This window comes from Chrysemys picta, chromosome 19 (genome assembly GCF_011386835.1).
Source record: "Chrysemys picta bellii isolate R12L10 chromosome 19, ASM1138683v2, whole genome shotgun sequence".
Taxonomy (NCBI): domain Eukaryota; kingdom Metazoa; phylum Chordata; order Testudines; family Emydidae; genus Chrysemys; species Chrysemys picta.
This window is the reverse complement of record NC_088809.1, coordinates 10,501,788-10,518,152: the sequence shown is the minus strand read 5'-3', so window position 1 is coordinate 10,518,152 and position 16,365 is coordinate 10,501,788. Positions and strand designations below refer to the sequence as shown.

Below are 16,365 nucleotides of genomic sequence, written 5' to 3'. Positions count from 1 at the left end.
TTCTGATTTGTTTGACTTGATTCTTAATCTCTGGCTGCTGGGCGTAGGCTCCGTGGATTTGTTACTCCTCAGGTCTCAATATTCCCACCCTGGTTTTTCCATGGCTGGCTCTATAACAGAGGCCGGCAGTTGTGTTTGACAAGGGTTCGTGTGAATGTTGTTTTTAGTTTTGGCTTAGGTTGGTCTGCACCCTCCGCTCCATAGAGCGTGGAAAGGCTGTCTATAGACTTGGATTTTAGCCACAGGTGTAGCTGCATTTACTCAAGTATGAGTCACACTGGGACTTGTCAGACACAGAGGCTGAAATTCCAGAGTGAAATCCTGACCCCCATTGATTTAAATGAGGACAGGATTGCACCCCCACTGTAGGCCAGATGAGGTTTGAAATTCTGTTTACACAATGCCCTTATTAAAACCAGTTTGTGCTGGCTCCTGGGAGCTGGCAGGGTGGGAGAAGGGGGTGAAAGAGCCTCCCCCGCCTTTTCCTAGTCACCATCCTTGCTCTGAAGGAGAACACCCTTCATGCTGACCCACTGAACTGGATGCTGCAGTTGGGAAACACATCATCTTTACGGGTGGTACAGCAACGGTGCACCCCAGAATCTCCTGCCTGGGGCACACAGCCCCCACCTGGGCCAGTGCACATTGTCATTGCCCCCTCCCGCTGTAGATTCTGGAGCAAAGCAACAATTAACCCTCATCATTTCAAGCTGAGGGAGAAGAAGGGAGTTAGACACCAATCTCCCTTTGGCTTCTTCAAAAATCCCAGCTTTATAGTGCTTTGGACTCTGCCTACTGCCTCCCAAAGGATAGAAGAGACTGTGGTGTAATACTCCCCATGACACTTACCACCGTATTATCTTTGAGGTATAAATCAAGGAAGATTTATTCTGCCGCCTGGTTTTGTTTCCCTCTTGTTACAGTGTTGAAGATATAAAGTTGCAGGGACAGTGGAGTAACACCTTTTAAAAAAAAATGCCTGAAGCTTGAGCAACACTGGCTAATCTTTTGTGGTTTGTTCACTGAAGATGTAGGAACACGTTACTGGTCCTGTGGCTGCCAGACATGTTCCTGAGAGCTCCAGGAGGGAAGGACCTGGGACATTGCAACTGAATTTCCAAACTACAGGGATTTAAATGAGGCCTTATGAGTTTCAGCGAAAATCCAATTTCATACCTAGCACAGGGAGAACGTTTGTAAGGGCTCAAAGGCTGTTGGGATCCAGGTAAGCTACGCCAGGTGGTTATTGTAATGTGCATGTGTTAGACTAATTGAATAGCTGCTGCTTTTCCCTTCTTCCATGTGGTTTGATTAGTAGTAGGGACTGATGTTATTTCAAGGTATCTCCCTAACTTACTTATGATGAGCCTTGAAGGGAGGGGGCTCTGCTTCAAAAAAGTACTCTAGTGAAATAAATTCACCTCTGGGGGGGAAAAGAGAACATGAGAGCCAGACTCTCAATTGGTATAGCTCTAGCAAAATCAAATGAACTTCAGTGATTTCTACCACCTGAAGGTCTGATCGTCATGTTGACTGAGGCCTACCCATATTGTACAAAGACCTTTCTGCCAGTATAACTGACCCCATGAGGGGCAGGTACCACTTTGATACCAGTATTGTTAAAGTACAGCTTCTGCCTGAAAACAAACCCATAGACAATCTACAGGGCACTGATATTCAAAAGCTTGATGCAGCAGGTGCTCTTAACCTAAGGGGCAAAAAGTCTTCCCTTCTTGTTCAAAGTTTTATGGAGCTTAATATTGTAAAGAGACATGATGCCTGGAAATGGCACTATGTATTAGTAATGACTTTGGGGGGGGGGGGGGGTTAAAGAAAATAATTCACAACGTTAAAAAGAGAGAAACACCCAATTCGAGACTGCTGGTTTGGAAAATCTATTTGAGGTCAGCTCAGCTCATGACAAGCAAGGGCACTCATTCATTGTTTTAACATTGAATTAAGGCAGTGGCCGTTCATATTGTTTAGCAGCTGGAATTGATGGCCATTTAAAATCTGACACTGAAGATATATATTAAACATAAGCTAAGTACCCACTTCAGTCTGAACTTAGCTTTACGCACATGCTTACATCCCCTTGAATTTAATGGAACTTAAGTACTCGATTAAATGGTTTGCTGAATTGGTCCCAAATTCTGTTCTCAGTTACACTAAGTAAATCAGGAGTAACTACTGAAGTTACACCAGTATAAATGAACGAAATTTGGCCCATGGTGTGTTGGATCAATTTTCCATTTTGAAAAAGTGTCTTAACTCAGTAGTTACTAAGTATGGAGTATATTTTAAGAGCTTCAGGTGATGGAAATTGGCCATTGCACTCAGTGGATGTATGCCAATTTACCCCAAGTGAGGATGTGGCTTATATGGATTAGCCATGCATTCACATTTGCTCCCTTAAGGCCTGATTCTAATCTCATACACTGCTGTAAAGCAGGAGTAACTCCACGGTAGTTCGTGGAAGTAAACGGGCATAAAACCACATCAGGGAGATCCCAAGCAACCCTGCAGGGTGCAGTTGAAGCCAAATGCGTTATCAGTGCACAGAAATCCTGGTACGCTTACAGGCACAAAATATGTTCTTTATTGTGAATTTTGCAAAGACACGATTAAGCAACAAAATATACATTTTTGAACCTTTAGAATTAGTTTTTATACATAACAAATACAATATGCTACCATAGCAATAAATTAAATGTACATTATTTACACAAACATAGGTAACCAGAAACTCTACAAAGCATCACCTCTCTACAAAAAAATAATTTTTATGTCAGATACATTTCATTAAGAATTTTTTTTCCCCCACACTGTTACCTCTCATCACATTCTATTGTTTAGAAAACCCTTTGCAGGATTTTATACAGTACTACATTCACGACCAAAAAAAATTGAAAGCATGCGTTAAGATTTGGAGAGAAAAAAAGAAACGTAACTATTTAAAAATGAAACCGAATTTTGAACTTAAGCCCCATGAATCAAAGGGTCTGATCTGCAGAGGTGCTGAGCCCCCACAACGTCCATTGACTTCAATGGCAGTTGTATGTGCTAAGTACCTCTCACAATCAGCTGAAAAATCTTTGGCACAGATCCTCAGCTGGCGTTAACGTGTCCATTTACACCGTCTAGCTGTTTGGCCCTTCCTCTCGACAGTAACCAAAGCCCTAGTTCCTAAAGCAGTTAAATATGTGCTTAAGTACATCCCTGTTCACCAAAGCACTTGACGGTCCATGCTTTCTGGGAGACTTATGCAGGAAAGCACTTACGTACATGTTGTAAGTGTGTGTACACAGTTGCAAACCAATCCCCTTTCTGCTATTGAAACAGCAGAATATTGAGAGGCAGGACTCAATTCTCCATTCCATTCAGCACTTGAGATTTCCTGTCTGCAATGTGGGATTGATTGCAGATTACATATTTGGGGTGGGGGGGGTTTCAGAGGCTCAACAACTTAGGAGCAGAAGCCCCACAGACTTTCAATTTGACTCATGCTGCTAACCCCCTTAGGAGCTTTTGAAAATCCCCCCTCTTCTTCTCTGTCTAGAGTCTCCAGGGCCCTCTGTGGAAGTTCTGGGCAGGTAAAGAGTGCAGTATGTGCTGCAGATTAGAGAAGAGAACTCCTTCCCCTTAGTGCTCAAATAAGTGGTGGAAAAGTTAAAGCATAAAATAAAATGATTCCCAATTTGCAGAGCAGGCCTTCATTGAAGTCAGTGGAGCTGTGCTGATGTACACTAGCTGAGGATCTGGCCCTGAATGTCTTATTAAATAAATATACAGTGTTTGCACTTCCACAGTACCCATGTTAATACAGTAAAATCAGTGCAAGGTGGTAAGATAGGACGACAGTGTTCTGGTGTCTATCTGCACTTGGAGTTTGTCCCATAGCAATCCCTATTTTTTGTTGACCATGTGAAGAATGACAAAAATATCTCGTTTCTGCTTTCTGAGTCCCATTTTTCACTCCAACTGAAAAATTGCACGGTCTTAGACTTTAGTGTATTAACTAGAACTACTGAGGGTTTCCTCTAATGTCTTATGTAGTTCTTGTCGTCCCAAAACACTTTGCAATATATACTGCTGTGTAGATGCCTCTGGGGTGCAGCACAGCAGTTTCGGACAGAAGTGAAGAAGAAGACCATTCCCACTTAAAACTTCAAAGGAACGTAAGTAGACAGAAAGTAATTGTACTGGAATGGGGCCAGGACAGCAGCATTAAAACCTCTACTCTTGTAAAATGCTCCACGGGATCTTTAATGATCACAAGTGGGGAGGGGGTAAAAAGTATCTAAGACTCATCAGGCTTAAACTCTTGACATGTTTGGGTACTTTTGAAAACTTAACCTGAAGACCTTAATTCTCCATCTCCTCTGAAATTCTGTGGGATTGGTATGGTGAAGATGAGTCCACTTCACTGTATTTCTCTCACTTATTTTCAGACTTTCCCATCTGCCTGGCTTTAAATTGCATTCAAACAACTTTTACGGAAAGTCACAGTCTCTAATGAAATACCCCAAGACGTCATGTCTTGTGCTTAAAGATCTTGACAGAGAGCAACGCTAAAGATGACTTGTGTAGAATCAAAGCAGCCCCTTGAAATACCAAAAAAAACCCCTACCAGGTGACATTTTGGTATATGGCTTAAGGAAATTGATCAAACAATATCTAAGGGAAAGAGTGGAGAAAATATGTACACACATATGAGCTCTGACTTTTTAAAATGTTTTGAACCTGAGACATCTGTACCTATCTATACATACTGCTGCAAAACAGGACTTAAGAGACAGTGCTTTTTTCCTTATTTAAACAAAATACTCATTTTTAAAATTTAAATTCCGTTCAGAGAAATTAAAGGAGAAAACATTCTGAATTTTGGTTAGTTGTTACTAGTATTTCATTCTGCAGAGAGCTGTACGTTTAAAGAAAAACACTCTCTCTGTTCTCAGAGAAAATAATCAATAAAATTTGTCTCTTGCCCTTTACTTCCTCTGCTGTTATAGTTACAAGCTCTTATATGGCAATTAGTTTTATTTTAAATTGGCAAACTATGTGTAGGTGCCGGCAGCACCTGTAAGTATCTGTTTTATTAAACCAAAATATGCAGTGTGCTGCTGATGGAAAATGAACATTTGGTTCTACATACTGTGTGTTTACCTCAACCAAAATTTCAGACTTTCCAAAAGCCAGGCAAGCTTGTGTCCAAGTTACCATAGCACTTTGCCAGCATGGTGTTAGATCCTTCAAGGGTGTAGAGCCAGTACAGTTTGATTCATGTCAAAGGAACTACACTGAAGTGTACCAGCTGAGACGGATTTGCCTGTGGGCAGCACTCCCCCTGCTGTGGGCTGCTTGAAAATACAGCTCCTCAATTTGTTATGCCCACATGTATTTTACACTTTCCTCTGTCACATTATGATTGTGATTGGAGGGGTTCCTAATTCTGAACGTATAGCCACAAATTAGACACCAGAGACCCATTTGGGACACTTCAGCCCCTCAAATGTAAAAGTGGATGCCCTAACCTCTGGCACCAAAGTATGAGGCAGTGTTAGTGAATCAGCTGGATTAATTTAAGGAAAAAAATGTTTTTCGCACTGTGCAAAATGACAACATTCTTTTTAGCGTGCTAACAGCATGGGCCTCATCCCTGAGCCCTCTAGTGGAAAGACGCCCTTTGGATGGGGCCTCCATAAGAACAAAAAAAGGAAGCTGGCTACATTTTATGGAAATCGATAGAGGTATTTAGAGTTCCTGATATCAAAATCAAAGTAGTAACTTGTACCCACCACCAGAAATGACGTACGAGCTGTCATGCACGGGAGGGGAAAAGGACCACAAAGTGCATTTAGCTCCACCAGTATTTCCATACAAAATATGAAATGATAGTACATTATTTTCCCATAAAAGAAGCTTTAAGCAACTCTTTGCGATAGAAATTACACGGTCTTTTCCCCCATTTTTGGAGGAACAAGTCAGGTACTGAAAAGTCGTTCACATGAAACTCAAATGTGATATGTGGGGTCCAGTTCTCACATGGGGTAAGGCTGGAGCATCACCTGCTGACCCCAGCTGAAGATCTGGCCCACAAAATTCAGTGGGTGCTTTTGAGATCTACTGAGTCGTCAGAATCCCCACTCCCCAGTTGTAGCTGAAGTCGCTCCAGCTGGGGCAGGGGAAAAGGTGTTTAAAGTATATAAAGCACTTCCCCTCTCGCTGCAATTCAGCTGCTGATAAAATGAAAGCGCCTCTTCTTTAATGGAATGGGTTCCTGTAGTACTATTGGAGATGTTTAATTAAACAGCTGGGCTCTGACTGACTGACTCTCCCTTGCCTTGCAGTAGTCACACAGTGCAAAGTAGCTAACCAACATAATGCCATTTTACACTTACATTGCACTAGAGTAAAAGGTACAGGGCAATGGCCATACATTTAGACCCCTGGTGTTTGATTAAACGTCTACATTTGGTTCTATGGGAACCCTCAGGTCCTCGCAGTTTCTCTATGGCAATTGAGTCTTGAAAGGTGGCAGGTGACCTATGTGCTGTTCCTTAACAAGACCGTGTACTACTGACGCTATGTGAGGGAAGTGAAATCGCTTTCCATGAAGCATAAAATGGAAGGAAAAATTGGGGGCCTGACTCTTTTCTCACAATACTGAAAATCTGTTGCATCTTTATACAGCTTAAAAAACTGTTCTCCAATTTTTTTTGTCCCTTTTCTAATGGCAAACTTCCTTAACTAAGTGGGTGACGTGCAGAATCTTTGGTGATGTCTCCCAAGAGCGTGGTGTTGGTCCTTCTGCAGGCTCTTGTATACTATCATGGCACCCATAAAAATACGAACCACACCGCTGCTGCCTAAGTACAAGCCCTGTTTGCAGAAATCAGCCTTACCCCAGGGTGATGTAGAACAGTAGCTGGAGAGTTGTTTTGTGGTTATGAGAGGGTGGAGTTTGCTTAGTCATCTCTCTCTATTGGGGGGGGGGGAGGGTGTTCCCTTCTTCCCAGCCCTATTTTGACTTTGCACAGCCGCTTCCCCACAGCATGTGTCTAATCCATTACACAGCGAAGGGGATGAACTTCCTCTGAGTAGGTGGGTTACACAGTCCTGCCAAGCGAGTTTACACAAACAAACAACAGAAGTCTGCTTCTTAACGGCTGGAATCTATCCCCAGCAAGCAAATTACAAGCTAAGTGGCTATTCTCCAGACCATATGTCCTCCTAAAGAGTGAGGGCCAAATTCTCTACAGATGTAACAGTTCGCTGATGAAACAGTTGTTGCCAGTTCTGATGGCGGCATTTTCTGCTGCGGCCACATGTCTATTTAGAACTAGACTGGGACCCCCGACCCCCAGGTTATTACAGCCATTAGTTGAGAAACTGCTAAGGGTTGCAAAACAGTTCCCATTACAATTCCATGTTTTAAATGCTTGTAAAACATGTAAAAATAACAGAGCCTCCATTAGTATTATTTCTAGTGTGGGAGTGCCTGGAGGTCCTATTGTGCTTGGCACTAAACAAACCCATCATATGAGTCAGTTCCTACCCTACCAAGGAGGAAGGGAACAGAGGCCCACAGAAGTTACTGCTCAAGTTCATGCATGGGACTACATCCACTCGACCACAGTCCCTCTGCTACTTTCTGAACAAGGAAAATCATATGCTAGCTCAAAGTGATCGACACAGAGTTGCAATATGAAAAAGCCTATGGGAAACAGGATGTGTTATTGAATTGTCTTTTTCCAGTGAAAGATATACAAGATGAACAACACTCATCTTAGGACAAATAGCTACAGTACATACAAGGCGCGCACGAGGTTAACACATTTCAGAGTACCAAGCGAGAGGGTGAAGTTGCTTCAAGTACATGGTAGAAAATGCATCTCCTGCTGCAGTGCAAGAATGGGTTTTGTCAGACAAAATGGGAGTCGAGTAACTTGTTTACCATTCTGAAAAGATGGGTTCTTCTTAGAATTACAGAAATTACTGCTAGATGGCAGTTTCTTCTTGACTTACTTAAAGGTACAGCTGAATAGGTGAAGATCTCACAATGCAGCGTGGCAGTTGCTGTTAGTGTAGCGAATACGGTTTCCCATTTGATGTTGGAAGAGAAGAATTTTTCCCTTTGTTATAACAGAAATAAACTGCAAAAAAAGGCAAAAAGAATAAAAACTTCAGAGATTGCTAAAGGAGAAAATTCTCAAGAAAGGGTCAGTGACAGTATGAATAAGACGTGCCACTTTCAGAGTTTTGCAAAGCACTATGTGGCTGTAAAAACTTTCACCTCCAAGTAAAGGGATGGTCTGACCCAAAGCCAGTTGGAATCTTTCAGTTGAGGTCAGCGGGCTTTGGCTCAGGCCCATAGTACTTGCTGAAGGTAGTGATTGCTCTTAACATGGAAGGCCAGATTTTTCACAGGTGCTGAGCCACTCCATCTCCCTCTGAAGCCACAGAAGAGTTAGAGCTTGCAGCACTGCTAACCCTAAGTATTGAAAACTCATGAGTCAGCACACACAAAGCAGGAGATTGGCTTAAAAATTGCCCAATTTAAAAAAATTATACATTTTGGGATACTTCTGGGGTTTGAGGCTGTTCATCACAACTATGAGGGCTAGAAACTTTTTAATGGAATGAAAGCTGAGGTTTTTGTGAAATAACAGGACTCCAAGAGCTGGGGCCTTAAGAAAAGCCACAACTGTCACAAGACCTGCAATAAAAACATTGGCCTTGCAAGCTTCCCTGTGCGGCTCATCAGTATATTTCAACCTTGACTTAGAGGGGGGCCACCTGTAAGCCAGAAGAATATCCAGACTCAAACCTCTGCACTTCTCTGATGAAACAGTTGTTGCCAGTTCTGATGGAGGCATTTTCTGCTGCGGCCACATGTCTATTTAGAACTAGACTGAGACCCCCGACCCCCAGGTTATTACAGCCATTAGTTGAAAAACTGCTAAGGGTTGCAAAACAGTTTCCATTACAATTCCATGTTTTAAATGCTTGTAAAACATGCCTGACGAGCTGAATAGTTCCATGCCTGAGCTCTGCCCAAATATTTTTTTGAATTTTTTTTTTTTTTGCAGGGGGGATGTTTGAGCAACTTATTCAGCCTGTTTTTTTCCAGTTATGAGCATGAGCAAAACGTATCCTTATTCTCACTGTAAAAATTCTAACCACTCCTTTAAAAAAACAATGCAACAGCTAAAACTGTGGACCTTGCCACAGTGAGATCTATTAGCCTGCCGAACAATCGCTCCAAAAGAGAATGATGCAAATCACACTGGGGTCTTAAATCTATGCTAGGATAGAACCCAAAGAAATGTGCTATAATTGCATTGGCAGGGGAATGGACCAATCATCTTAGAGCATATTACAAAGCACTTACCTTTTACAAGTTCATGTTGTCTGTTGCCTGCTAGTGACTCTATATAAAAGGGAAAAAAAGCAGAACACGGATTTTTTTTCATACAAATAAAGGGACAGCTGTGTGTAAAAAGCTTTTTACCCTGCACCTCCTGTATTTCTTAACTTGAGCTACAATTGTCCCCAACGGGCCTCCAGAACAGGCCTGTAGGAAGGTCAGAAATGAGATTCACAATCGCTAGTATCAGAATGGGTGAAAAAAATAACAGCAAAAATGCTGATGAAATTTTTACAAAGATAACTTCAGCATCACAATTTTGAAGCATTTGGACCAGCTTTAACAGGTACCCCTGCGGATGTTGCCCAGGGACTGGCCATCAACAGACCCTCTGCTTCTCCCAATCCCTTTTTCGGCCCTCCCCTTTCCATAAAAGCAACCATTTTGCACAACTGAGCCACCTGACCCCAGAAGAAACCAAGAAGCCTATTTGGGAATGCCGTGCTTTGGTGACTTTCGTCAGCATTTCCCGGGCTGGGGTGTGGCAATTAACACTGGCATGTATGATGCTGCCTCTGGGAACCCATTGTAAGAGACTGTTAACATGTGCTAGGAGCACATGTAATTTAGTGTGAGGGGGCCAGGGGAGATGTGTTTGTATATGAGACCCCGTATCTTTTGTTATGGGGCTTACACACAGAACCATGCTCATGCCTCGGCCTCAGACTGGAACTTCTCCCCTCAGGTTCTGTTCTGGAGCAACCAGCGAGTTGCCCCCACTGTAGGTTTGGTGGTGGTGGTCGCATGGTCTTCCCGCTCTGGATGCTCCTTTTCTTGTGGGCTACTGTGAGATATCCTTAGACATAGGGCTGCATTCTCTGGTCTGCTCGAGTCACATTGTGCTATGGGAACGCTCCACTGCCTCCCGCACTAGCTGTCCCTCCTACACCTGGCATGGAGGAGCGTGTCAAGGTATCCCAGAGCATTGAACTGCTGTACCTCATTCTCTACAGGCATAAAGTTGTTTACAGAAGTTAGAGTAGGACCCCCACTTGCCTGCTGCTGAGGATCAGGGCGCTGCAATTGGCTCCCAGTGGCTGCTATTCTCTAGCCAAGCACAGTTCGGCCATAGTAGCCAGTAGGAGCTGTAACGCGTTCAGTGTGCGAGACCCTGCTGGTTACACTAACAGATACGTACCGTGCTGGGACTGGCGTGGCTAAGCTTATCGAAGCGAAACTTTAGATTGGACCTCGGAGAGTTTCTGCTCTTTATATCTGTCAGGAAACAAACCACCAAAAAAAAAAAAAAATCAATAAACCAGTATTTGTTGAAGCTATAATCTTGACTGCACCTCGACCAGCCCAACCAGCCAGTCAGGATTCCCATTGGTTTTATCAATTATTTCATTCGTTTTTTCTAAAGGTTGTGCAAAACTTCCACATTAAGTAATCATCTTGAATGGAGTAAATTGATGCTTAATTATATCCCATAATATTTCTGAGAAATGTCACTGAAAGGACTAATAAATGACCGATCTAGAAAATGCATGGCACGGGTTTCAGTTTGCTAAGGGGACAAATATGAAATACCAATTTTGAACAGAGAGAATGGCTGTTTTAATGTTGACAAAAGTAACTGGGCGTATGATGGGCACGTGGGTAGAGCTAAAGTTTCCCTCAGATTTTCCACTTCATCCTTCTTTTACAGCTGTTCCGTTACCAGTTACTAATTTGTGAACGGTTAAACTGAGATGGCTGTTTAGCCAAGAGCTAATAGTCTTAACTCATAACTTCCCATTATGCATTTTGCACTTGTATCATTTCCTCCCACACTCTTTATGGGGAATGAAATTTAAAACAGTGGTAGATCTATGTGTGAGGAGAATATGACGCTGAAGTCCCGAACTCCTTGCCTGCACACACAAAATCTTCCAGAACAGAATGGTATTAGTGTCATTATTTTAATGAATTAACAAAGGTTCCCATTCGGTCACCCTTATAGTGAGTAGTGCCTTATTTTTGCTAGCGGTTCTATTGAAATGAATGGAACTAGTAGCAGAGTGAGCTTCAGCTCAACGTAAGCCTGACAGAATCATGCCGAAAGGAAACTTCTTAGTTCCTGGTTATGTTCTGAATCACAGCATTTTCCATGGAGCCAGTGATCTCATATGTAGGTTTCCAAGACTACTCTAGTTGCCAGGCCATTGGGAAGGAAACAAACCAACAACAAACAGCCACCGCTACGCTTTAGTTATAAGAGAGAAATAGATTCCCTGTGCAGAATATAAACATAAAAAATACAAAGTCTGCTAAACGGATACCCTGGTGACTAGGACGTGTCTGCAAGATACCTTTCAAGCCAAGATTTTAGGAAGAAGTTAGCATTTCATTCACTTTCCGAGGCTGCTTCTGCACAGGCCAACGAGGGTATGCCGACACTTCAGGTGGGAGAGAGCCTCCCACCCCGGGGCTTGGGCTGGTACGCTAAAAACAGCCATATGGACATTGCAACTTGGGCTCTCAAACCGAAGGGAATGGATGGGTTTGTCCACACTGCTGTTTTTAGCATTCTAGCTCAATCTCCACTAGTGTGACTCTACCTGGGCTGGGAGGGCTCTCCCACCTGCAGTGGAGACATATCCTGAAATATAATCGTTGATAGCGCCGTCAGGCTTCGATGGATCAGAATGAGTCATTCTATCTAACTAATTTTTAAGGGACTGATTCAAAGCCCATTGGAGCCAATGGGACTTGAGCACAAATCTAAATTCTTTACTGAATATGTATAGGATTACTTATGTGCTTACAGTCAAGCACTTGGTAAAGTGCATCTGCCGAACTGGGAGGGCCTGAAAAGACCACCATAAAAAGGTGACTTCAATAGATTTTGGTTTGGGCCTCTTGGGCCCCATTCTGTAATCCTTAGGCATGCTGAGAGAGTCAAGCTAGCTGTCTCCATTTATTGACTTCAATGGGACTATTTTCTAATGTGAATAAGGGTTGCCAAATCAAGCCCTAAGTAAGGGTCCAATTCTGCAACCCTCACACATCAAGTAGTACTTATTCATGTGAATTGGCCCATTGATTTCAGCTGGATTTTCGTATGAGCAGGCATTGAAGAATAGGGCTCTCAGTAACAGTGACTGGCGATAAAATATTCACTGGAGATTAATGGCTGGCTGGGGGGGGGGGTGGGGGGAGCGGCTGAAGTAATTTGGCTCATTGTTTTGTGGGTTATGTTTCAATGCACTGCCAGCAGCGCTATCACAGAGCTCCGACTAGGGCAGATTTTTCTTCACAGAAGAAAGATAATTTCCCAGTGCTGCCAGGGCCTTGGAAAACAAAAGGCAACAGATGCTGGGGAGACCAGTGGCGGCCTTTGCTGGGTTTCAAAAGAATGGACAGGCCTGTGCCAGTCTGTTCCTCCATGCCAGTGCTGAATGGATTGTGGTGTTTCTGTGGGGTCCAATGGCAACCTATTTGCCATCTCCTGTGGGACAATTTTTATCCAGAGACCAAAGAAGCCCCAAAACAAACCCTACCAAAACATCCTCCACTGCACAGACTTCTCCCTCTGGGGAGAGGATCAGAGAATAAACACCACCTGATGGATGTGTAGTCATGTTGCTTAATGCACTACTAGTACTCAGGCACTATGGTGAAAGGGCAGCATAAGAACCTTATTAGAAGAAGATTAAAGTGGAGCCAGATACTTGGGTTTCATTCCATGGGAGGTGCTTAGTGAATTGACCTTCCTAGAGATATTTGTACATTTGCCCAACAGATACAAGTGTCTGTCCCGTTCACGTGCTGCCACCCCATCCTACACACCTGTGGGACTCCTGCTCATGATCACCGGTGTAGCAGCAGCTGCCATGCTCGAATTCTCGTTGCTGGGAGAAGAGCCGTAGAAAAACACGTCCTGTTTGAAAGGCGAGGCTGTGGATGGCTGGCTGCCCTGTAGGCAGAGATTGAGCAAAGACCTTTTTATGGAGAACTTTCGTCAGTGGTGTTCTATTTCTATCGCACTGCATCTGTGCTCAGCAGAGGCTCCAGTCCGAGAGCCCAGGTGGGAAGAGCAAGGTTCTTGGGCAAGGTGGTATTGATGGACCAAAGCCTGCTGGGGCTTAGACTTGCACAGCAATGTCCCCACAGGCTGCAATCAGGACTTTTGCACACCCTAGATTCAGTTCCCCTCTTGTGTATGTATATCAAGTGTGAAGTCAGTGGGGAGAGGCCAAACCAACGCAAGTGAGATCAAATTCTGGCCCAATCCTGCAGCCTGAATTCCCTGGAGCAGTCCCATTAACCTCACTGTCAGGAAGGGCTGTAGGATTTGTTTTGTTTTTAATCAGTCTAATGCAGGGGTGGCCAACCTGTGGCTCCGGAGCCACATGCAGCTTTCAGAAGTTAATCTGCGGCTCCTTGTATAGGCACCGACTCCGGGGCTGGAGCTACAGGCACCAACTTTCCAATGTGCCGGGGGGGGCGGGGTGCTCACTGCTCGACCCCTGGCTCTGCCACAGGCCCTGCCCCCACTCCATCCCTTCCCACCCCCTCCCCTGAGCCTGCAGTGCCCTCGCTCCTCCCCCTGAGCCTTCTGCACGCCACGAAACAGCTGATCAGGAAGTGCAGGGAGGGAACAGGAGGCGCTGATCGACGGGGCTGCCGGTGGGTGGGAGGCGGGCGGGGGGGAGCTGCTGACGTATTACTGTGGCTCTTTGGCAATGTACATTGGTAAATTCTGGCTCCTTCTCAGGCACTGGTTGGCCACCCCTGGTCTAATGAATGGAATCTTGTAAGCTCCTTTGAAAGGAACAGCTGAGTCACATGACAGAACACAGACTATTACCACCACGCAGCCACAGATGCTGCCTCATCATGGCAGCAAGGACTGGGCACCTGCAGGAATGATCCGAGTCAGGCGACTCGGATCATCATATTCTTGGCCCTGCCACAGGTTCACCACGTGACATCTGAAAAATCACTTCCCTCCCTTGTGCCTCAGTTCACCCATCAGTAACATGAAGGGAATGATACTTCTAGGCACTTCGCTACCGGGGCGATGAGCACAATGTAAATACGAAGGGAGGGAGAAGAGCCACAGCTAGAACTTGATTAGATTTCCACTGTCAATGTCATTACCAGCAAGATGTCTAGTTCTGGCTGCACCCTGCGATCAGTCAAAGTTCATGCTGCCGGGGTTCACTAGCCTAGTACCCAAACGAGCTAATCTCAGTCTACCCAGGTGTGTCTACACTAGCTGCAGTCACACCCCATGACTGCAGTGTAGACTTCCCCTGAGTTGTGCCTCATCGTTTTACTGCACTGGCGACCAGTGGACGCTCTCCTGAAGTTAGGGTGAGAACTGCTATAGAATTTTTAGTTAATTGAGAGGATGGAAACTCATTAAAAACAGTGATGGCTAAAGATAAATAAAAGCCCTGCAGTAAGATCCATGACATGAGGCTGTTTAGATAAATGTACAACTAGGTATAGCTATTATGGGTCTAATTCTGAACGCAGACCAGTGTAAATCAGGTGTAACTCAATTGGAGTCAATGGACTTAGACAAGCAGAAGCAGGATCAGAAGCAGGCCCTACTGTATACAAGTGTGGTGGTATTTCAGTGCCTACCACGCTGTCGTATTCTTCCAAGGTTTCGCTCTCCCCTGCCGTGCTGCCGAAGCTGCTGGTACTTGATGAAGAGCGTGAGATGTTTGATCTTCCATTCTCTTTCAATTTAATAAATGGCCTAGCAAGCGAACAAGAAGAAAACAGATGATTACAGCACAGACAGCTTCATGCTTAAGGCTAGTGGGAGATGTTTATCCTTGATTCATTTCCTTGACTGCAATGGAATTACAGCAGGGATTAGTTTGGCCTGCTTTATAGTTTTAAATCTATACATAATCATTTAAAAAAACCATGAAGTTAAGTGACTGGTGTATAAGACTAACAGAAACAAATGGCCCATGTTAATTCCCTAAATGCTAACCAGAACACTAAATATTTCTATTGATTTCTCTTCTGTTTTCCACAGATTCCTACTAGCCTCACCTTTTAGATATTCTGCAGTAACAATCCTAGACAATGCTTTTATTGCAATGCTGTGGTGTTTTGGACAATATCTGCTAAATACTGGTTGTTGGTTATTTTTTTAGTAAGAGAGTTCATGAGAGAATTATAGGTATTTTCACACAAGCAAGGGAGATGCCTGCTTTGGTTGTTTTTTCCTCAATACCAAATCTTATTTAAAGAAAGATACAATGGTAGGTTTGCTGTAAGTGAGTCATATAATAACTTCACTTTCCTCCCGTTTGGTTGTCTGTAGGCTCCTTACTGAACTGCACTGATATGAACTCCAGCATTAAGGAGAACTATGCTGCGCCGACTCCAGCCTTTTCTCTTTACCTTTCTTTGTTGGGGCATATTTCAGGAGAGCTAGGGTTAGATGAGGTTTCTGATTTCATGTCTTGAGAAGAATGTCCCCCATCTGGTGTCTTCTGTGTTCCTGAGACACTGTCACTGAGGGGCAAAGAACAGATTGGGCGGATTATACCAGAGACAAGAAACAGTTGGCCAAATTCTGCTCCCTATTAGGCAATGTAAATCCAGGACCAGTGCCTGACATGAAACCCACTTATAAGGGATCCTGGCACCTGACTTGTGGCAGAGGAGATGTTGGCTATCTTGCTTAGAAAAGGACAACAGTATGCAACGTCTCTAGCATCAAACAATAGTTTCTATAGTGCTGGCCAAACTGATGCATGGTTTAGGTGGGTGGAGGAGTCTCCTCTTCAAACGAGGGGTCTGCTGGCAGGGGCCCCAGGTTACAACCCCTCAAAAACTTTGGGAAGTTCGGATCCTAACCTAAACTTTGGGTCTGGACCTTCTTTCCAGAATGGGCCGAGTCAGCATCTTAGATCCAAACCCTCTTGAACTTTGCGTAAGTTCTGATCAAAATCTGGCCCACCTGAGTCTCTGTGTTCTAT

General features: G+C 44.0%; 1 protein-coding gene across 7 annotated transcripts in view; it reads right to left on the bottom strand.

Annotated features, from left to right (window-relative positions):
• Positions 1–2,581: 2,581 nt before the first annotated feature.
• Positions 2,582–16,365, bottom strand: part of RAP1GAP2 (RAP1 GTPase activating protein 2) — a 301,497-nt gene continuing 287,713 nt past the window's right edge. For all 7 annotated transcript variants that reach the window (XM_065573327.1, XM_065573328.1, XM_005298907.5 and 4 more), the window contains 6 exons: positions 15,785–15,898; positions 15,008–15,125; positions 13,202–13,328; positions 10,569–10,645; positions 9,395–9,433; positions 2,582–8,156 (listed from right to left, as the gene is read on the bottom strand). In XM_065573327.1, coding sequence (XP_065429399.1) covers positions 9,425–9,433; positions 10,569–10,645; positions 13,202–13,328; positions 15,008–15,125; positions 15,785–15,898 — 445 coding nt within the window. In that variant the 3' untranslated portion in view covers positions 2,582–8,156; positions 9,395–9,424. The remainder of the gene's footprint in view (positions 8,157–9,394; positions 9,434–10,568; positions 10,646–13,201; positions 13,329–15,007; positions 15,126–15,784; positions 15,899–16,365) is intronic.